This window comes from Scyliorhinus torazame, chromosome 7 (genome assembly GCF_047496885.1).
Source record: "Scyliorhinus torazame isolate Kashiwa2021f chromosome 7, sScyTor2.1, whole genome shotgun sequence".
In the NCBI taxonomy this organism is placed as follows: Eukaryota; Metazoa; Chordata; class Chondrichthyes; order Carcharhiniformes; family Scyliorhinidae; genus Scyliorhinus; species Scyliorhinus torazame.
Window position 1 is genome coordinate 41368879 of NC_092713.1, and position 22879 is coordinate 41391757.

At 45.2% G+C, this 22879-nt stretch overlaps 1 protein-coding gene and 1 long non-coding RNA gene across 2 annotated transcripts in view; one reads left to right on the top strand and one right to left on the bottom strand.

The window, feature by feature from the left end:
* Positions 1-22879, top strand: part of LOC140426161 (glycogen debranching enzyme-like) — a 157927-nt gene that overhangs the window by 118322 nt on the left and 16726 nt on the right. The window contains 4 exon segments of the mRNA XM_072510596.1: positions 4737-4848; positions 5182-5317; positions 15159-15271; positions 20841-21052. Coding sequence (XP_072366697.1) covers positions 4737-4848; positions 5182-5317; positions 15159-15271; positions 20841-21052 — 573 coding nt within the window.
* On the bottom strand, positions 12926-14377 carry LOC140427272 (uncharacterized). Its single transcript, XR_011948423.1, has 2 exons — positions 14218-14377; positions 12926-13247 (listed from the first exon to the last, which is right to left on the bottom strand). It is a non-coding gene; the product is annotated as an uncharacterized lncRNA (long non-coding RNA).

A 22879-nucleotide genomic window follows, 5' to 3' on the forward strand; every position in this document is an offset into this window, starting at 1 on the left:
ATTGGTAGTTTTCTTTATCCATCAACCAGTGAATGCAGTAGTAACTACTAAAACTGCATAGTGAATAGCGCTGCGCTGCGCTTAAGGCACTTTTCTGTGCTTCTCAACAAGAACAGCATTGGTATTTATCTAACAGCTTTAAAGTAATAAACTGTCTCAAGACATTTCCCAATTGCTTTATAAAACCAACTATGATGCTGATCCAGATAGGCAGCTGATAGTACAGTTAACCAACAGTTTGGTCAAAGTTTAGAGTTTTAAGGTTTGTGCTAAAGGAGAAAAGTGAGATAGAGAGATAGAATTCCGGAGCTTAACGTCTGTGACGTTGGTGGCTTTGCCACCCATGGTGGAATAGTTAAAATTGGGAATGCTCAGCCTATGATTCAATGGCACAATATTTTTGTCATACGAGTAATCGGTTTATTGACTGAAGATTCTTACCACTGGGCCAAATTTATTCTTCTAGTCCCATCAATTGGCCAATGGTGAACCTTCCAGTTAGACTCAGCAGAAATCACAAATAGGCCAGTGCGACTGCAGAAAGGCTAGCATTGTGATGATTGATTTGTTTCAGATTCCCATCTGCCTCAGCTGCTCCAAAGCAGAATTCAAGTTCTTTCTCATGCAAGTTTGAAAACAAAGTTTAAAAAAAATTAGGAGCCGGAAGTGAGCATAAATAATATCAGAAATATTGTGGTATACTGATGAATCAGCTGATGATGAGAGTCGTCTTGAACATGCTTACAAGCAAATTTCATTATGGCCCCTCTGTTTTAATGTTAGTAATATTTCCTTTCCTTGAGGTGATGTGAAGTAGGTAGAAACAAAGCCTCTCCGCTCTACAACTAACTAACGTCCTGTAATTGTTATTGATTGGACGATTGGTTCTGGCCTAAGAAGAAACCAAGTTGACAAAGGGCAGTCTATGTGTAAAGTGTGACTGACTACATGTTTGTCCCAGATTTGCAATACTGTTCTGCCATATTGGCTTGGAGTAAAATTAACTGAAATAAATTGTTCGGCAGCTTCTGGCAGCTGCTGCCCTCCTTCAGAAACTTCACTACACTGTTGACTTGCTTTCATTGCCATCCAAATGTGTATAACAGTGAAATTGCTGTGCTTAGCCACGAGTTGGAAAACCACCACTGACAAAAACAAAACAGCTGTCAAGAAGTTGGTGCCAGGTGAAGCCTCAGCAGGCAATGAGCCAAGAGAACCTGCCCTGTGGCAGAGTACACATGACGGTGGCCCACCAAGCACACCATAAACAGTTGTGGTTTGTCCATGCACGTGCAAGTAAAAAAAATTTTTTTTTAATATATTTTATTAAAGTTTTTCGATCAAAAATAATTTTCCATTTTTACAACTTTGTAACAAAATGTACATTGACCCCGTTATTTAAACAATATATTAACGAACAACAAGTGCAGAAAAATAAATAGTAACATTAAAAAAAAATTAATATAATTATAAACAACTAGCATGGAAAAGAACAAAAAAAAAAACAAGGACCCACATGTACCCCCCCCCGGTTGCTGCTGCTGTCTTTCCTGTTTTCCCTTATTGCTCTGCGAGGTAGTCAAGGAACGGTTGCCACCGCCTGGTGAACCCCTGAGCCGAACCTCTTAGTGTGTACTTTATTCGCTCCAATTTTATAAACCCTGCCATGTCGTTTATCCAGGCCTCCACGCCCGGGGGTTTAGCTTCTTTCCACAGAAGTAGAATCCTTCGCCGGGCTACTAGGGACGCAAAGGCCAAAACATCGGCCTCTCTCGCCTCCTGCACTCCCGGTTCTTCTGCAACCCCAAATATAGCCAACCCCCAGCTTGGTTCGACCCGGACCCCCACCACCTTTTGAGATCACTCTTGCCACACCCACCCAGAACCCACGTAATACCGGACATGACCAAAACATGTGGGTGTGGTTCGCCGGGCTTCCCGCGCAACTCCCGCACCTATCCTCCACTCCAAAAAATCTACTCAGCCTTGCTCCCGTCATATGCGCCCTGTGTAGAACCTTGAATTGGATCAGGCTGAGCCTGGCACACAAGGACGAGGAATTTACCCTGCTTAGGGCATCTGCCCACAGCCCCTCTTCAATCTCTTCCCCCAGCTCCTCCTCCCATTTACCCTTTAGCTCCTCTACCATCGTCTCCCCCTCGTCTCTCATTTCCGTGTATATATCGGACACTTTACCATCACCGACCCATGCCCCCGAGATCACTCTGTCCTGGATCCTCTGCGCCGGGGAGCTGCAGAAATTCCCTCGCCTGTTGCCTTGCAAATGCCCTCACTTGCATATATCGGAAGGCATTCCCAGGTGGCAACTCGTATTTTTCTACCAGTGCTCCCAGATTCGCGAACGTCCCGTCCAAGAACAAGTCCTTCAATTTCTCAATTCCTGCTCGTTGCCAAGATTGGAATCCCCCATCTATCCTTCCCGGGACAAACCTATGGTTGTTCCTTATCGGCGACCACACCGAGGCACCCGTCACCCCCCTATGTCGTCTCCACTGCCCCCAAATCTTCAAAGTCGCCACCACCACTGGGTGTGTGGCGTATTTTTTCGGGGAAAACGGTAACGGCGCCGTCGCCAGTGCTTTTAAACTTGTTCCCCTCGAGTAAAATTTTAATGGTGTTATTAGTTTCCAATGCTGCCAAACCACCTCTCACACTGAAAACTCCTACAGATTTTAATGATAGTTGGAGATTTTTTAAAAAATCAAATTTGATTCTGCTTCATTTTAACACTTGAAAATGAACATGACCCCGATGCCAACAAGAACAAAACAATGATAAAGCAGCAAAGTAATATTCTGTAATTATTAAAGTCTGCGTGTTATACATCTTTTTAAAGTACTTTGTCAAAAATGTTAGCAATTATGGACTCAAGAGTTCATTACTTCATCTGGCCCACTCCAGCTCATGAACTCTAGCCAGGAAGCACCGAATACTATTGAGTATTGCACTTGCATTCAGCATTACCGATCTAGGGCAACATCACGCCCTAGAGGCCATCTCATCACCATTGATTTTAAAGTTAGGCATGCCAAATAAAGTTTTAATTTTTTTTTACTGAGGAGTTCAAATGACACAAAATAATATTCATAGTTTCAGAGGTTCCAATTTCACTGTGGACTCTGCTACTCAAAATGCAACTTTCAAATAGAATGGATTGAATTTCCCAGGTGAGTAATTTGCCTGAATGTGGAGCCAAGCTCCCCCCAACCTGGGACCAGGTTTTATGAGGAAAATAATAATAATCTTTATTGTCACAAGTAGGCTTACATTAACACTGCAATGAAGTTGCTGTGAAAAGCCCCTAGTCGCCATATTCCCGTGCCTGTTCGGGTACACAGAGGGAGAATTCAGAATGTCCAAATGACCTTATAGCACGTCTTTCAGGACCTGTGGGAGGAAACCAGAGCACCAGGAGGAAACCCCACTCAGACACGGGGAGAACATGCAGACTCCGTACAGACAGTGACCCTAGCCAGGAATCGAACCTGAGACCCTGGAGCTGTGAAGCAACTGTGCTACCAGCTTCCCAGAACAGGCGCTGGAATGTGGCAACAAGGAGCTTTTCACAGTAACTTCATTGAAGCCTACTTGTGACAATAAGTGGTTATTATTATTATTACCGTGCTGCCCTGGAGGGCTTTTGAACACACACAGAATATAACATGTGACACTGAGATTTCAATCACGTTCTCCATATTCCTTGATGACAGAAGACTCAGTAAAGCCTCTCTCTACTGCCCCGACATGCACATACTATAATCAGTCCCTCCTCTCTCTCTCTCTCTCTCGCGCTCTCTCTCTCTCTCTCTCTCTCTCTCTCTCTCTCTCTCTCTCTCCACCACCTCTCCTTACACATACCATAATGACCCCTTTCTCCAACCACACACACAGATCAACCAGCTGATCACAGTGAGAAATAAGAGGCATGGCATCTCTTGACAGCCACAGCCCAAGCCAGTGTGGACAGCGAATCCCACAGGCAATAGTTTTAAATGAGCTTGAATAGGGAAAAGAAAACCCAATGTCGAGGCCACAAGTGCTGAGATCAAATCCAGGAGGAGAACTTCAGTGGGAGCAGGATGAAGTGGGAGAGGAGAAAATCCATGATTCATGCATCAGACTTGTTGGCACTAGGCGGCGCTCTCCTTTGCAACTCTGTGAGAGAGAGAGAGAGAGAAACTGAGAGAAGCGCAAGGGCAGAGCCAGATCTTGCCTGTGCCTTGGCACAGTCTCAAAGGAAGGGGCGCTTATAAACTTCTTTGCTGTTTCTGTGATGTCAGTTGGAGTATCAATCCACAGTTGGTGAACAGGTGCTGTGCATGAATAAACTATTATAACTTGTACTTCCTAGTAGGAAGTGTCTCAGTAAGGATTCTTCAGCACAGTTGGTTAAGGAGAAACACAGTTGGCTACCCTGTTCACACAGGTCTCATCCTCTGTAGAGTGGCCGACACTGTTTGATTTTCAATAACTGCAAGTTCCGGTACAAAGGTCCACAGAGTCTGGGCAGACCAGCAGCTAGTGCCATTCATTTGCCACTACCACAAGAACTGGGCCCTTGATGTCTCTTGATGGGTATTTGTTTAAACTGGGGTCAAGAGCAGACTTTTAACGAGAAATAAAAGTGAAAAATTCATTGAGAAAGGATTTAATTTGGCAAACAATATTTATTTTAAATATTCTAATGAATACATTTTGGATATGTTTCGAACCAGGATCAGCCCCTCCATGATATCATTCAGGAGGTCATGCAACGCCATATGGAAGGGGTACAGTTCAGAGAAAGAAATGCTGGACCTCACATGGATCCACACATGAAGGATGAAGGTATTTACGCTACATCTCTAATTCCTCACGCACCTTACCAGAAATAATTGAAGTTATTTTCAAAAGGAATACATACAGATACATAGAAGATAGGAGCAGGAGGAGGCCTTTTGGCCCTTTGAGTCTGCTCCGCCATTTATCATGATCATGGCTGATCATCCAACTCAATAGCCAAATCCTGCTTTCTCCCCATAGCCTTTGATCCCATTCTCCCCAAGTACTATATCTAGCCGCCTCTTGAATATATTCAATGTTTTAGCATCAACGACTTCCTGTGGAATGGTCAATGTTGAGGCATTATATGTAACTTGAATGGTTTTATTTCCCATGAAGGTTTCAACGTTTCGGTAGGTGTGGACATGGAGACAGGCTTTGTGATTGGCGGACAACGATACAACTGTGGCACTTGGATGGACAAAATGGGGGAGAGTGAGATAGCTCAAAACAAAGGAATTCCAGCTACACCAAGGTAAATGTCTAAGTAAAATAAGATTGAAGATGTGGAGTTTCAAATCACAGGCTGAGTTTTTCTTTAATTGTATATTTTGTTTCCTGAAGCCATTCTTGTGAACCCACTGAAATTATATTATTTCTTAAAACTCAATTTGCTGCTTAAAAACATTTGCATAGTGGTTAAGGTAAGAGTGACGATGAGGATTTTCTGCCCAAAAATGTGTTTGCAGATGTTACAAATCAAGGGTGAATCTGAAGTGATAGAAAGCTGTGTCTCCTGCATGACCCCTGCTGTTTCTTCCCTATCTCCCTCCATGCACATACTTCTCAAGCTCACCTAGTCCCTGAGACCCAATTCCCTGCTCCATCAACCATGTTTACCACTAAAATGCTGACCAACAACCTCCATCCCTGAATTCCAGCCAGCTTACTTTGTATGTGACTTACTTGCTGAGTCCCGTTTCTCTGTCTTTCAAATCTATCACTATTGTTCCCTTCCTCAAAGAATTTTACCTTTTACACTTTTCTTGCAAGCTGCTGTTCCTTCTGTAACCTTCCTTTCCTGATCAAAGTCCTTGAGGTGTTGCCGCCTCCCCCAATCTGTCTGCTCGATGATTTGTCACCTCTTAATTATTCCCATCTTTCCTGCAACTCCACGTCTGAACCATTCCAATCAAGTTTTCTGTTCTTGCCACAGTGCTAAAAAGATACTTATCTAAGTTACAGGTGACATCAAATTGGCTGTGGTCACGTTGGACTATAGCCTCCCTCCTTTATCTCCAGCTGCCTTTGACACAGTTGATCACAATTCTTCAATGCCTCTCCTATGTAATCATGATGAGGTCGACTGCTCTTGACTAGTTCCACTCTTATTCTCTGACTATGACTGGAAGGATCTCTTACACTGTTACCTCTGGAGCCTTCCCAAAGATTTACCCATACCCCTTTTTTTGCATTATATTCTATCCCTTGACATCATTGAAAAGCACTGCCAGATTTCACAAGTAAGCTGATGACAAGTAAGGCAGCACGGTTTTGTGAAGGGGAGGTCGTGTCTCACTAACTTGATAGAGTTTTTCGAGGAGGTCACGAAGATGATTGATGCAGGTAGGGCAGTGGATGTTGTCTATATGGACTTCAGTAAGGCCTTTGACAAGGTCCCTCATGGCAGACTAGTACAAAAGGTGAAGTCACACGGGATCAGGGGTGAGCTGGCAAGGTGGATACAGAACTGGCTAGGCCATAGAAGGCAGAGAGTAGCAATGGAAGGATGCTTTTCTCATTGGAGGGCTGTGACCAGTGGTGTTCCACAGGGATCAGTGCTGGGACCTTTGCTCTTTGTAGTATATATAAATGATTTGGAGGAAAATGTAACTGGTCTGATTAGTAAGTTTGCAGACGACACAAAGGTTGGTGGAATTGCGGAAAGCGATGAGGACTGTCAGAGGATACAGCAGGATTTAGATTGTTTGGAGATTTGGGCGGAGAGATGGCAGATGGAGTTTAATCCGGACAAATGTGAGGTAATGCATTTTGGAAGGTCTAATGCAGGCAGGGAATATACAGTGAATGGTAGAACCCTCAAGAGTATTGAAAGTCAGAGATCTAGGAGTACAGGTACACAGGTCATTGAAAGGGGCAACACAGGTGGAGAAGGTAGTCAAGAAGGCATACGGCATGCTTGCCTTCATTGGCCGGGGCATTGAGTATAAGAATTGGCAAGTCATGTTGCAGCTGTATAGAACCTTAGTTAGGCCACACTTGGAGTATAGTGTTCAATTCTGGTCGCCACACTACCAGAAGGATGTGGAGGCTTTAGAGAGGGTGCAGAAGAGATTTACCAGAATGTTGCCTGGTATGGAGGGCATTAGCTATGAGGAGCGGTTGAATAAACTCGGTTTGTTCTCACTGGAACGAAGGAGGTTGAGGGGAGACCTGATAGAGGTATACAAAATTATGAGGGGCATAGACAGAGTGGATAGTCAGAGGCTTTTCCCCAAGGTAGAGGGGTCAATTACTAGGGGGCATAGGTTTAAGGTGAGAGGGGCAAGGTTTAGAGTAGATGTACGAGGCAAGTTTTTTACGCAGAGGGTAGTGGGTGCCTGGAACTCGCTACCGGAGGAGGTGGTGGAAGCAGGGACGATAGTGACATTTAAGGGGCATCTTGACAAATAAATGAATAGGATGGGAATAGAAGGATACGGACCCAGGAAGAGTAGAAGATTGTAGTTTAGTCGGGCAGCATGGTCGGCACGGGCTTGGAGGGCCGAAGGGCCTGTTCCTGTGCTGTACATTTCTTTGTTCTTGTTCTTTGTTCTTTGATGATGCCCAGTTCTACCTCTCCACTTCACTAAAATACTCCTCTGCTTTGTGTTGCCAAACAAATGTCTGGCATTCAATTCTGAATGAGCCGAAGTTTTGTATAATTTAACTTTGTATAATGGGGAACACTGAAGACACATGTCTCCCTTACCCACCACAGACCCCCATCTCCTGGCCACTGATACCATCCCTCTCCATTGTTGGGGCTGTACAATTCTGTCCTTCGATTTAAAAATGTTCCTCCTTGTGTTAAAAATCCTGGATGGTTTCAATCCTTCCTACCAATCTCTGTAACCTCCTCCGACTCTGAGATCTCTGCATTCCACATTCTGGTCTCTTGTGCATCCCAATACCTCCTTTGGTTCCACATCCATTTTTATTTTGTATTTCATTTCAAGGTGCATTTCAATGTTAGAGTCACTTATAATGGAAGCTCTGTTGATGAAGGCACTGACTCTTGCCGGGTTCCTTCTAAATGTCCCGCCAGTTGCTGAGTTGAAGAACCATGAATTTAAATGCCCTACGTTTTATGGAAGGGGCGAGCTTTTTTTAATCTGCTGACAGCATGGGGCCCATCACAGTGCAAATCAATAAGTCAGTCTCTTGCCATTCCACTCAGAAAATTGTAAATAGTACCTGCTGAAAGTCTGACTAATACTGTAGACAAGAAAGGTCCATGGCAACTGAGGTGGCCATCATCAGCTGTCCCTCCATTCAAGGATGACATCCATTCAGGGTTATGAGTTTCTTCCGTGGACCTTCATGTGACTCAGGCTGATTCTTGACCTGCAGATCTTCTGATCACGTGGAGCAGGACATCCCACAAGGTAGTAGAATATGGAGCACAGGATTTGATTCCTTTTTCTTTCTCTGCCACCACCCTGCCTCATCATTAAAGGAGTACACCACCAGCTCTGAATATTTACAGCTGCACAGAGGTATGACGCAGGAATGCTCGTTGTCCTCACTGCTGTTCGCACTGGTTATCACTCTTCGATCAGCAAAAGTGTAGACGGGCATTCAGAGAGGAGGCAGGGAGCACAGAGTTTCACTCTGTGGATGACCTGCTGCTCTATGTCTCAAACCCTCTTGCCAGCATGGGCAAGATAGCAGAACGCCTGAGGGAGATCAGAACCCTCTCGGGTTGCAAATTCTTCCCGGTAAATTCCCGGGTGGGAGGACAGAGCTGGAGATGCTACCATTCAAACTGGCCCAAGCCAAGTTCAGGTGCCTGGGGATACAGATAGCTCACGACAGGATGTGGCTCCATAAGTGGAACCTGTCCAGCTTGATGGAGGTGGTGAAGAAGGACCTGCAGAGATGGGAATCACTCCCACTCTCCCTGGCGGGAAGAGTGCAGACGATAAAAATGAACGTTCTGCCAAGGCTCCCCTTCCTATTCAGATCACCGATCTTATCCCCAAATTCTAATTCACCAGGGTTGACAAACTGATCATGGCCTTTGACTGGGCGGGAAAGAATCCTGGGATATAAACTGTCCTACAAAGAGGGCAACGCATGGCAGGCTTGGCTCTGCTGAACCTTCTATTCTACCACTGGGCAGCAAAGAGTGCAGGTGTGGTTGGGAGAGCCGGAGGCGGAATGTTTGCAAGTGAAGGAGGCCTCCTCTCCAGAGATGTACCTCCGGGTGCTGACTATCGCCTCACTTCCAGCACCCCCAACCAAATACTCAAGGAGCCTGGTGGTAGTATCCACATTAGGGACCTGGATCCAGCTCAGACACCATTTCAAACTCTGGCATGCCTGCTGCGGCCCCCATCTGCTGCAACCATAAATTTATTCTGGCAAAACGTAGAGGAAGGTGGATGGAGAGGTGCTGACAGTGAGGGACTTGTACTTTGACAGTAGAGCTGCGACCCTGGGGGAACTAAAACCGGTCTTGCTAGGGTAAATATGGCGACATCTACGGATGATTGTTAGAAGAGGTAAGGATCCCACTGGATGAGACGCAACAAAGATGGGAGGAGGAGCTGGCCATGGAAATAGGGGAGGACTCCGGATCGAAGCTCTGCACCGGGCCAACTCCTCATGTGCAGGGCTGAGCTGAACACAGCTAAAGGTAGTGCACAAGGTGCACCTAACCAGGACACGCGTGTGTGGGTTGTTCCTGGAGGTGGAGGATAAGTGTGAATGGTGTCAGGGGGATTCGGGCAACCACACCCACATGTTCTGGTCCTGCCCCAAACTCATCAGGTTCTGGGCCGCCACCTTCGGGGCTATGACCAGAGTGGTAGGGGCAAATATAGTGCTGATGGTGACCAGGGGTTTTTCTTTGTCTCACCTTTATGGGTGGGGTTGGTGGCCATCTTGGGTTGGTCCTGGGTTCGGAATTTGGAGTAAGGACGGGACATTCCTCGTGGTGAAAATGGTTGAGTTGAGAGGGAGGAGGGGTGAGAGTCCCCCAATCAGACTAGTCACTTGGTACATTAGAGATAAGTGCACAGAACCCCTGGATTGCTCCCCTTACTATCGGACATGGCTGCCTTCATTGCTTATTTTAATGAATTAGTCACTGTTGGGTGTAAAGGGATTAGATTTATTTTTCTGTATTTTGTTATGGTTGATATATGTAGATTTGTATACTTTTTCTATTTTGTATTTTATAAATTGAAAAATGTTAATAAAAATATATATTTTTAAATATAGGACCTAGCAGGGGATATGCTTTTTGTCCATCTGGACAGTGCCAGTCCATTGTCGTTGATTTTGAAAGAGCTTTGCCTGAATGCTTTAAGAGGATACAAGCATTTGTTTGATAGTCTTCCCATTGAATCTGGAGGATTCAGCGGGTGCATTATAGGTGGAATTCCTCTACTGTTCCTGTGTGTCTCTGATGTATTGTTGTGGTCACACTACAGTACACGGGTATGGTGATGAAAACTGCTCTGTACACTTTTTTTTGTTGTTGACTTTTGTCGGTCTTTGTAGCCAAATTGTCACTTGTGTCATTTGCAAGAGGCCGAATTGGCAGCTGCCAAAGCTGATGCAGTGTTGGATCTCCTTTCAATGGTGGCCTTTTGAGAGAGGTGACAACCAAGGTGTGAAGTGTGTGCGGCATAATGCTCAATATATTTCAGAGTGTCTCCTTTGACATATATGGCAGGTTGAATATTTGACTAAGTCTAGATTGGTGTAAGTGAATTGCTTTGGTAGGGCGGGCTGAATCTCTTGTATGTGGAATTGAAGAGATTGAACATGGCTTGCAAATCTTGTCAACAACACTGCAGTCACCCGTAAACTGTGGATCATGTATATCTATGGTGGTCAGTTTAGTTTTGGTATGAAGACAACTGAGGTTCGAGGTTTCTATCTCAATGTTTTTAATGCTCACAGGAAGACAGTTGATCTTTGACGGAAGTAGCCATTGTCATGTGAATTATAAATAGTATGGCTGCCGCCTCACCGCCTTTCTTGACACTGGTCCATATTTTGAAGGATACTGTTTACAGATCTCCCACTTGAGACAATTAGTCTTATTAGCCTGATGCAATAGCGGGAGTCTGAAGAAATTTCTTAGATTTTCAAATCACTGGAGCATTATCAACAGAGCTTTGCAATTTACGGAGTCCGATGCTTTGACCAGCTCGATGGATGCAGTGAAGAGATCCTGGTGGTGCTGTTGACATTTTTCTTGTAACAAAGAACATGGGCATCATTCTCCGACCCCCCCGCCGGGTTGGAGACTCGCCGGGGGCTGCCGTGAATCCCGCCCCCGCCGGTTGCCAAAGTTTCCGGTACCGGATATTCGGCGGGAATCGGGCCGCGCCGGTTGGCGGGCCCCCCCGCTGGATTCTCCGGCCCGGATGGGCCGAGATCCCGCCGATAAATTGCCTGTCCCGCTGGCGTGGACTAAACCACCTTTTGAAAGGCGGCGTGGGCGGGCTCCGGGGTCCTGGGGGGGGGGCGCGGGGCGATCTGGCCCCCGGGGGGTGCCCCCCCGGTGGCCTGGCCCGCGATCGGGGCCCACTGATCCGCGGGCGGGCCTGTGCCGTGGGGGCACTCTTTCCCTTCCGCCTCCGCCACGGTCTCCACCATGGCGGAGGCGGAAGAGACTCCCTTCACTGCGCATGCGCGGGAAACTGTCAGCGACCGCTGACGTTCCCGCGCATGCGCCGCCCCGATATGTCATTTCCGCGCCAGCTGGCGGGGCAACAAAGGCCGTTTCCGCCAGCTGGCGGGGCGGAAATCCCTCCGGCGTCGGCCTAGCCCCTCAATGTTGGGGCTCGGCCCCCAAAGATGCGGAGCATTCCGCACCTTTGGGGCGGCGCGATGCCCGTCTGATTGGCGCCGTTTTGGGCGCCAGTCGGCGGACATCGCGCCGTTTGGGGAGAATTTCGCCCCATGTCTGAGGTTCATGTGGAACGCCTAGATCTCTCTCCGGGAGGGTTTCCTCAGCCGTAGGAAGCAGGCGATTTTGGGGAATGCATCCCTGTTATGGACAAGAGAAAAATAGCTCAATAGTTTACACAGCATGATTTATCTCCCTTAAAGAGAGTTACAATTATTGCATTCCTGAAGTTGGTGCGGAGTGTTCTGTTTCTTCCCAAAGCCACAGGATGAATGTGTGTGGAGTCTTAATGTGTGCGCAATACCTCAGCTGGAATACCATTGGGGCAGTAGGCTTTGTTGTTTTTCACCTGTTTGGTTGCTTGTTCCAGCTCTGCCATCGATGGTGGTTCACCCAAGGAATCTACCTCTGTGTGTTGGGAGATTTCTTGCTGTCACTGTGAATTCATGGTTGAGGAGTTGTTGAAAAGCTTTAATGGATGGCAGTGTCATCCATAAGAGAGACGCCATCCTTTGAGCGAAGCGGGTTTTGTCCATTTGACCTTGGTCTATAGGTGATCCTCGTGGCTTCAAAAAAGATTTGCATGTCAACATACTGTTGGATCTTTTGGGCTTTCTCTTCCCACCACCAAGCTCTATCTGCCGGAATTTCCTTTGGGTGTCAGCCTTGAGCTGTTGAAATACTGCCTTCCTGGCTTGCGACCTTGGGTTGTTCGTTAACACAGTGGTTAGCACTGTTGCTTCACAGCTCCAGGGTCCCAGGTTCGATTCCCGGCTGGGTCACTGTCTTTGCGGAGTCTGCACGTTCTCCCCGTGTCTGCGTGGGTTTCCTCCGGGTGCTCCAGTTTCCTCCCACAAGTCCCGAAAGACATGCTGTTAGGTGAATTGGACATTCTGAATTATCCCTCTGTGCACCCAAACAGGCGAGGAGTGTGGCGATTAGGGGATTTTCACAGTAACATCATTACAGTGTTAATGTAAGCCTACTTGTGACAATAATAAAGATTATTTTTATTATTAGTATTATTCAGCCAGGCAATGAAGGCCATTAATTTTGTTCAAGGAGGTCAAGTTTTTCTGAGTTATTTTCGAACAGTGTGGGTTTCCTCCGGGTGCTCCGGTTTCTTCCCACAGTCCAGAGGCGTGCAGGTTAGGTGGATTGGCCATGCAAAACTGCCCCACAATGTCCAAAGATGTGCAGGTTAACTCGGGTTGCGGGGAGTGGGTCTGGGTGGAGTGCTCTTTCGGAGGGCAGGTGTAGACTCAGTGGGCCAAATGCAAAATCCTTCTGCACTGTAGGGATTATATGGATTCCACTATGGGTGGGCAATAAAACAAACGTCAGAGTAGTCAGCATCATAACTTCTTTTTTAAAAAGCAAATGATTAAGAGAACAAAGAACTGAGGTATCTTGCCCTTTGCTATCTTTTTAACTTGTTTTGATCTCCACAGCCCATCCCTCACCAAATATCTTGTTCAATTGACTTTGGCCTCTTGTACATTCAGCACTCCCGCCTTCATTTCTCCACTGCTGGTGGCTGTCCTATCAACCACCGAGGCACCACAGTCTGGAATTTTGTGCTAAACAGTAACGAAAAGGGTTTCCTTTACTCCCCAACAGGCTGGTATTGGGTGTCACAGATAACTGTGGGTGTCTCTCTCCTGCAGGTGTTAAAAACCACGACCCGGAAGTGTCGCACTGGGACAGCTTCGCAAGAGAGAGGGGGCAAGTCTCACTGTTTACACCTAACCAGTGAGGTTGTCCTTATGCCACACCAGTTACCTTGACTGCCACATACGCCTGTGTGAGTCTCTCTCCTGTGATGGTGAAATGTCAACAGGAAGCGCCCACTAGTGCAACTTCACAAGAGAGAGAGAAAGAGGGACCACTGTTTATTCCTGACCAGTAGCCTCTCTTGAGTGAGCATGTTCGAAGCGCTCAGATTCCCTTTTCCGGTCCTTGTCTATGGGATTATGTCCTGGCAATTATTGTGACTTGACCAGAGCGGACAGTGAAAGGAGAACCGCAAGAATGGTAGTTTTAAAATAATTGATTTATTCAAGAGAAATTAAGTCTTCTGCAACTCCAATTAACCCACACACACAAACACCGCCGATTATGAAAAACTGTGTAAAACAAGAGACTAAACGGCACATCGAAAATTCTTACAGTTTACACAGATTTACTTTAGCGACGCAAACACGGATACATTCACTCACCCACCCCATACCTCAACAAGCTATACTAATTGGGAGTTTTCTGTTGAGCTGGAGGAATATACTCACCGCTCCAGGGACAGGATAGTTTAAAAAAACGTTGACACAGATTTCTTTAGATCTTCTTCCAAACCGTCTGGTCCTTGCGGCTGGTGCTCCTTCAGTTCCCATGGTCTCTTTTCAGCCAGGCAAAGCGTGTGTCAGGCAAGAGAGTAGAGTTTCTTTCAGGAGAGTAGAGTTCTTGCAGGGCACAAGAGTTCCTCAGACTTGCCTTTTTTAAGGGCAAAAACCCTGAATGGGTCAAAATCTGACCCTCCCACAGGTGAGTTCCAGGACAAAGGAAGCCTTTTCTGATTGTTGACAGAATGGAAGTGATCAAGTTTCCCAATCAAAAGGTGTCATAATGTAATTTGATTTTAATCGGTGCCCTTACAAAAAGCCTGCAATGTCTCTGGTTTCTGCTGGCCTCTTGACAATGGTCGCTTTAGACAACTTTAATCGTTATCTCATTGAGGTATTGTGCTTCCGTCTGGCCACGACAAAAGTGATTTGCATTTCAACTGCCCCTGGTCTCTTGACAATGGTCGCTGGAGATAACTTTAATTGTTATCCCATTAAGGTATTTTGAGTCTTTCTGGCCGGGGCTGCAAGTGATTTACATTTCAACTGCCCCTGGTCTCTGAATGAGATTGGACTGTTTCATGACTCATGGCCTGTTTGTCTTGATTCCAACATGTCCAGTTTAGTTTGGTCCTTTGATGAGTTTGCCACAACTTACAAACCCTTCTACATCTCCACCTTTCTCTGCTCCTTTAAGATCCCCTTTAAATCCATCGCTTTGACCAAACATTTAATTATCCCTCAGAATCCCCCTCCTTTCTATCTTTTTGAAGCCTTTTTTGTGTTAAAGTCATCATGTAAATGCGATTTGTTACATTTTCTCCAAGAATCTTTATCCTGCGGGGTAATATTCAATCTCTTTGACCACTTGAAATATATTTACTTTACAGAGATGGATCTGCAGTTGAAATTGTTGGCCTCAGTAAATCAACAATTCGGTGGTTGGCGGAGTTACACAAAAAATCCCTGTTCCCTTACAATGGAGTCAAGACACATCAAGACGGTGAGAACATTAATCTCTATACGTTGTTTGCCATTATTTAATTAGGCTGCATCAACTATGGCTACTAGATCATTTGAAATTTTCAAGAATGAGATTAATACATTTTTGTGAGGAAAAGAATACTAAAAAAATCTTGGTATTCAAGAGTTAAATACAAATGATGAGGTATAGATCCACCGTGATCTAGTTGAGTGGTGGAACAAACTCCAAGGGGCTGTACACTACTGGTGCATTGTTCCAATGGATCCTGTTCAATTCATGAAATCACTGGTTCGTGTCCATAATATCTCAAATTTCTACCGTTTTTCTGAGGTCGGATTATTATCCATGGCTGCCAATCAATGACATGATAAAACAGTGACCATTCAGCCCATCGAGCTTCTGTCCGCTCTTGAGAGAACTATTCAATTATTCCCACTTTGCTCCCCTTTGCTTTGACCTATCAATATTTTCCCTTCAATTAATTAACAGTTCTTTTTCTAATGTTAATATTGAATCTACTTTCATCATCCTTTTCTGGCAGTATGTTCTAGATTGTATCTTTTGTTTCTTTAAAGTTGTTCTCCCCCCCCCATTTGTTTTTGATACTCTGCTTTAACTATCTATTATCTGGTTGCCAAGCCATCAATATTTTTACTAAATTAATGTTCTGTGATTAAAGGAGAACAAGCCCAGCACCTCGTCTCTCAATATAACTGCACTCCCTCAGTTCTGATACCATTCTAGCAAATCTCTACTGCACCCTATCCATGGCCTTGATCTCCTTCCTAATGTGTGGTGCCCAGAATTGTTCTTGTACACCAGCTGAGATCTAAGTAGAATTTTATGGATGTTTAACTCAACTTCCTTGATTTTATACTTTTCTCCTCTCTTACTGAAGCCAAAGATCTCGTGCTTAACAGCTTTCATATTTTATCCTATATACGTGAGACATAAGCCAGGAGTGTGATGGAATACTCTCCACTTGGCTGGATGAGTGCAGCTCCAACAACATTCAAGAAGCTCAACACCATCCAGAACCAAGCAGCCAACTTGACTGGCAGCCTATCCCCCACTTTCAACATCCTCTCCCTCCACCACCGATGCACAGTGGCAGCAGAATGTACCATCTACAAGATGCACTGCAGTAAATTACCTGGGCTCCTTCAACCTTCAAAACCTGCGACCTCTTAACATCTAGAACGACAAGGGCAGCAGATGCTTGGGCACACCACCGCCTGCAAATTGCCCTCCAAGTCACACACCATCCTGACTTGAAGCATATCACCATTCCTTTGCTGGGTCAAAATCTTGGAATTCTCTTCATAATAGTATTTGTGAATACCTGCATCACATGGCCTGCAACAGTTCAAGAAGGTGGCTGACAATTTCCTTAAGGCCAATTAGGTTTGGGTGGCAGGGGTTTGGGGACCCATGAGGTAGCATTCTCCGCTCCTGCCCTCCTCCTGTAGCTCTATATTTAAAGGGTTAATCCAGTTCAGTTTCTGGTCAACTGTAACACCCAGAATGTTGGAAGTAGGTGATTTGGTTATGGTAATGCTATTGACTGTAAAGAGGTGATGGCTAGATTCTCTTGTTGGAGATGGTCATCGTGTGGGACTTCGGTGGCGTGAATGTTACTCGTCACTTATCAACCCAAACCTGAATATTGTCCAGGTCTTTCTGTATATGTACATGGACTGCTTCAGTATCTGAGTGATTGTGAATGGTGCTGAATATTGTGCAGTCATCAGTGAACATTCCCACTTATGATGGAGGAGCAGTCATAGATGAAGCAGCTGAAGATGGTTGGGATTGAAAAAATGGGAAGGCAACTTATTATCTAAATGGGGAGAGGCGTCAGGGTGCTCCGATGCAGGGGGATCTGGGGCCTCGTTCATGAGTCACAGAAAACTAGCATGCAGGTACAGCAAATAATAAAGAAAGCAAATGGAATGTTGGCATTTGTAGCTAAAGGAATAGAGTATAAAGATAAGGAAGTATTGTTGCAACTATACAAAGCATTGGTGAGACCTCACCTCTGAAGTATTGTGTACAGTTTGGTCTCCTTATTTGAGGAAAGATGTAGTGGCATTGGAGGCAGTTCAGAGTACGTTTACCAGGTTGATTCCAGAGATGAGGGGTTTCTCGTATGAAGAAAGATTAAACAGTTTAGGCCTATACTCTCTAGTGTTCAGAAGAATTAAGGGAGATCTAATTGAGGTATACAAGATGCTAAAAGGTATGTATAAAGTAGACGTGGAGCAGATGCTTCCTCTTGTGGGACATTCCAGAATGAAAATTCATAGTCTCAGGATAATAGGTAGCAAATTTAAAACCGAGTTGAGGAGAAACTACTTTTCCCAAAGGGTTGTGAATCTGAGGAATTCGCTACCCCAGAGTGAGGCGGATGCTGGGATAGAGAGTAAATTTAAGGAGGAGTTGGACAGATTTTTAAATTGGTAATGGGTTGGAGGATTATGGACAGTGGAGTTAAGGCCAGGATGAGATCAGCTATCAGTGGAGCAGACTCGATGGGCCAAATGGCCCTACATCTGCTCTTATACCATATGGAATTATGACCTCCCACATCCACAATCACCTTCCTTTGTGCTCAGTATGACTCCAACCAGTGGAGAGTTTTCTCCCTTTATGCCCATTGTTTGGACTCCTGATGCCATCCTCTGTCAAATGCTGCCTCGACGTCAAGGGCAGTGACTCTCACCTCACCACTTTTCAGCTCTTTTGTCTCTGTTTGGATCAAGGTAAGTAGCTGAGTGGCCTTGGCAGAATCCAAACTGTCCATTAACATTATAAAACAAAATATGACACCAAAGAACAATGGAGGGTGGACCATTTAATTTATTCAAGGCTATGTTAGATACCATTTTTAGAATAGTAATCATTTATTATTGTCACAAGTAGGTTTACATTTCTAATGCAATGAGGTTACTGTGAAAATCCCTCGTCGCCACACTCCGGCACCGGCACCTGTTCGGATACACGGGGGGAATTCAGAATGTCCAATTCACCTAACAAGCTCGTCTTTCGGGATTTGTGGGAGGAAACCGGAGCACCTGGAGAAAACCCATGCAGACAACTGGGAGAATGTGCAGACTCCGCACAGACAGTGACCCAAGCGGGAATCGAACCCAGGACTCTGGCGCTGTGAAGCAATAGTCGAGGATCATGGGGGCAAATAGAGAAGTGGAGTTGAGACCACAATCAGTTCAACCGCAATCTTATTGAATGGTGGAACAGACTCTAGCGGCTGAATGACCTACTCTTGCTCCTAATTCTTGTGTTCTTGGGTTCACTCCCATTGGTGACGAGGTTTGGATGCATAGGAACAGGATAGACCATTCAATCCCATTAATTTGTTTTTGTCATTAATTGAGAATCCTACCTCATTTTGATTGAATTCCATTTCCCCTCCTTTTTCTCATTGTCCCTAATAAGTTTGGTGAGAATCTATCCATCTCTGCTTTAAACTTTTTTTTTCCCCTAATAAATGTATTTTATTATAGAACCAGAAATCGTATATCTAATCTGTAGCATTTAAAAATACCAGACATATCTCTGTCCGATATTAATTTACTGACCCCTTAAATGTCAGCCATCTCCTGGGGAAACCAGCCCTTTAATTGTGAACATTGGGAAAGAGACCATCCTTTTAGCCAGACAAATAAATGTGTCAAGCTGAGGGAGCAAAGGATGTCAATGTCTTTAAGAGAGAGAGAGACCTGGGCCAAGCTTTGCAGAGTCTGCACCCTCCCTGGATTCACCTCCTTTCACTTCAGTTGCTGCAAGTGACCAACTGAAGGTGAGAATGAGAAAATAAATGGAATGGGGAAGAAAAGAAAGTGTTTCACTCACAGATGTTGGAGACAGGAGCTTCTGCTTTAAACTTAACAATTGACCAAGCATCACCAACAGTTTGCGGAAGAGGGTGCTGGATTTCTACCACCATTTGCACATAGTCCTGTTTCCTAGCCTCACTCCTGAAATATCTGGATCTAGTTTTTAGGCTATGTACCCCATCTTAAAACTTTCTAATCGACCCACTCTGTTCCCCTTTTTTTTTTTTAAAACTCATTTTATTTAAACTAGTATCAAAGGGGCTGGTCAAGGTGAGGGGTTTGTATTTGGAGGAAGGGTTCGCCAGTCTGGAGGAGCTAAGGGAGAGGGTAGAGCTGCCGACGGGTAGTAAGTTCAGGTATCTACAGGTTAGGGATTTTGCACAAAAGATCTGGAAGGGGCTCCCTAGATTGCCGGGATACACCCTGCTGGAGCGAGTGCTGCTTCCGGATGTGGAAGGGGAGGGAAGAATTTGGGATATATACAAGTGGCTGGGGGAGCAGGGAGGCGAGTGGGTGGTGAAGATCAAGGAGAAATGGGAAGCGGAGTTGGGAATGGAGATCAATTGCGGTGTATGGAGTGAGGCACTGCGAAGAGTAAACAGGACCTCCTCTTGTGCAAGGATGAGCCTGATACAGTTTAAGGTGGTGCACAGGTGCATATGACTCGGGCCAGAATGAGTGGGTTCTTTCAGGGGGTAGCAGATGAGTGTGAGAGGTGTGGGCGGGGGCCAGCAAATGATGCGCACATGTTTTGGGGTTGTGAAAAATTGGGAAGATTCTGGGCGGGAGTGTTCGCGGTCTTAGCCAGGACAGTGGAGGAGGGAGTGGACCCGGACTCTTTGGTGGCGATATTTGGGATTTCAGAGAAGCCGGAGCTCATGAAGAGGAGGAAGGCCGATGTCATGGCCTTCACCTCTCTGATTGCACGGCGACGAATTTTGCTGGAGTGGCGGTAGGCATCACCACCGGGGTAGCAGCTTAATAACTGTGATCAAATTGTCCTTTAAACTTCAAAATTTCAGGGAGTGCAATCTCTTGTAAAGATGCTTAATTGATTAAACATTTCAATCTGAAGATTATAAGACAATTTTCCATATTACTGCCAGAGGTGTAATCTGGCGGAATAAATCATCTACCCGTTATGAATCCCGCACAATTTACCTTCGTTTAAAACCTGCTCTGTCAATTTTTGACTCGGGAGGCAATTTTTTTAAAAATTACCTCTTCCTCTTTTACAACTAAATTTGCACCCATTCAACTTTGATGTTGGCCCAACATAGTTAAGCATCATAATCAAAGGTTTGCAGCAGCACCATAATTTCATTCCGTAAGAGATTTAATTATCATTGATGAGTAATCATTTTGGTTAGTCTCTCATAGTCAAAATGTTAGTCATGTGATGCAAGCTTCAGGGCGGCACGCGGTGCAGTGGTTAGCACTGCTGTCTACTGTGCTGAGGACCCGGGTTCGAATCCCGTCCCCGGGTCATTGTCCGTGTGGAGTTTGCACATTCTCCACGTGTCTGCATGGGTTTCACCAAAGATGTGCAGGTTAGGCGGATTGGCCATGCTAAATTGCCCCTTAATTGGGGGGGAAATTTGTTTTTAAAACAAAAAATGTGATGCAAGCTTCATTAAATGAATTTGATTGCTCAAATAAATTTGCAACCTGACTTTTTATATGTCTAAACCTGCAAAATGGTATGGTGAATTATCTATTATACTACACAGGAACAGAAGTATTGATTACATATGAGCAGTGGGACGAGAAAATAACCCAGAACTTTGAGAAGAACTTCTTCGTTTCCGAAGATCCAGATGATCCCTTTGAAAAATTTCCGCACCTAGTCCACAAAAGGAACATTTATAAGGACAGCTGTGGTGCTTCCAGTCCATGGTGTGACTATCAGCTGAGACCAAACTTCTCTATAGCTATGGTTGTGGTAAGTAGTCGGATTTGCCAAAATAAATGTTATTGCTTTTATGGGTCACGTATAAAGGAACAAACTTGTCAGTAAGGATGCCACAATTTAAAAGCAAAATTCTGCAGATGCTGGAAATCTGAAATACGTGCAGAAAATGCTGGACATACTCAGCAGGTCCGACAGCATCTGTAGCGAGAGAAAAAAGTTAATGTTTCAAGTTGGAGAGCTAAAGCTGCTCGACCCGAAATATTGAGCAGAATTCTCCCCTCCTGCTGGCGGCAGGTTTCATGGCAGGTCAGATCGAAAAATATGGAGAGACCAAAATGATTCCTGTCAGTGGGAAAAGTTTGGAATTTTCCATTTGCCGCTTTCATGGTGGGTCAGGTAACCGACTCACTGATCAGTGTTGGGAATTCCACATCATGAATGCTTACTAATTATGTAACTTGCGTCATGCCAGCGGGAATTCAGACCAGCCTGATGAAACATGTTTGGAAATGGATGTTGTGCGTGGGTCACCCCTGACTTCACTTGTGACTTAGTTGTGAGTGCAACATTCCAAGCCGAACTGCAAGAACGCTGTTTCAGTTTCTTCGTGATACAACACCAGGTTAAAGTCCAACAGGTTTGTTTTGAATCACTAGCTTTTGAAGTACAGCTCCTTTATCACGTGATGAATGAAGGAGCTGCACTCCGAAAGCTAGTGATTCGAAACTTCTCACTGTGCCCACCCTAGTCCAACACCGGCATCTCCACATCATTTCTTAGTGATAGGAGTGTAATGCCACACTGGAGAAATGAGAAAGGAAGAGCAACAGTGATAGCAAATTCATTAGTTGGGGGAACAGACGGGCGTTTCTGCAGCCATAGACTTAACTTCAGGGTGGTATGTTATCTCTATGGTTCCAGGCTCAAGGATGTCACCATGCGGCTGTAGAATATTTCTCTGGGAGAGCGTGAACAGCCAGAGGTCATGATCCACACTGGTGTCAATGACTTGGGTAGTAAGGGGATGTGGTACTGTTTCAGAATTTGGGAAGCTATGGAGAAAATTAGCAAACAGAACCTCAAATGTAATATCTCTGGATTATTCCCAGTGTCATGTGCTACTACTGAATACATAATTAGGACGACAAGGTAGATAAACACGTGGCTGGACAGATGGTACAGGACGAAGGGATTTAGATTCCTGGAGCATTGGCACTGGCTCTTGGGGTATAGCACCTGCAGAAGCTGGACCGGTTACAGCTGAACAGAACTTGGACTGAGTTCCTTGCAGGATGTTTTGCTGGTACTGCCGGGGGTGCTTTAAGCTAACTCGGCGGGAGTGTGGAAACCAAGACAAATACAATGTTAGCACTCATGTCAAGAGGGCTAGAATACAGGGATGCACTTCTGAGGCTCTATAAAGCTCTGGTCAGACCCCATTTGGAGTATTGTGAGCAGTTTTGGGCTCCGCACCGAAAGAAGGATGTGCTGGCGTTCGAATGGGTCGAGAGGAGGTTCACAAGAATGATCCCTGGAATGAAGAACTTGCCATATGAGGAACAGTTGAGGACTCTGGGTCTGTACTTGTTGGAGTTTAGAAGGATGAGGGAGGATCTTATTGAAACTTACAGGATACTGCGAGGCCTGGATAGAGTGGGTGTGGAGAGGATGTTTCCACTTGTAGGAAAAACTAGAACCAGAGGACACAATCTCAGACTAAAGGGAGGATCCTTTAAAACAGAGATGAGGAGGAATTTCTTCAGCCTGATGGTGGTGAATCTGTGTAACTCTTTGCCACAGAAGGCTGTGGAGGCCAAATCACTGAATGTCTTTAAGACAGAGATAGATAGATTCTTG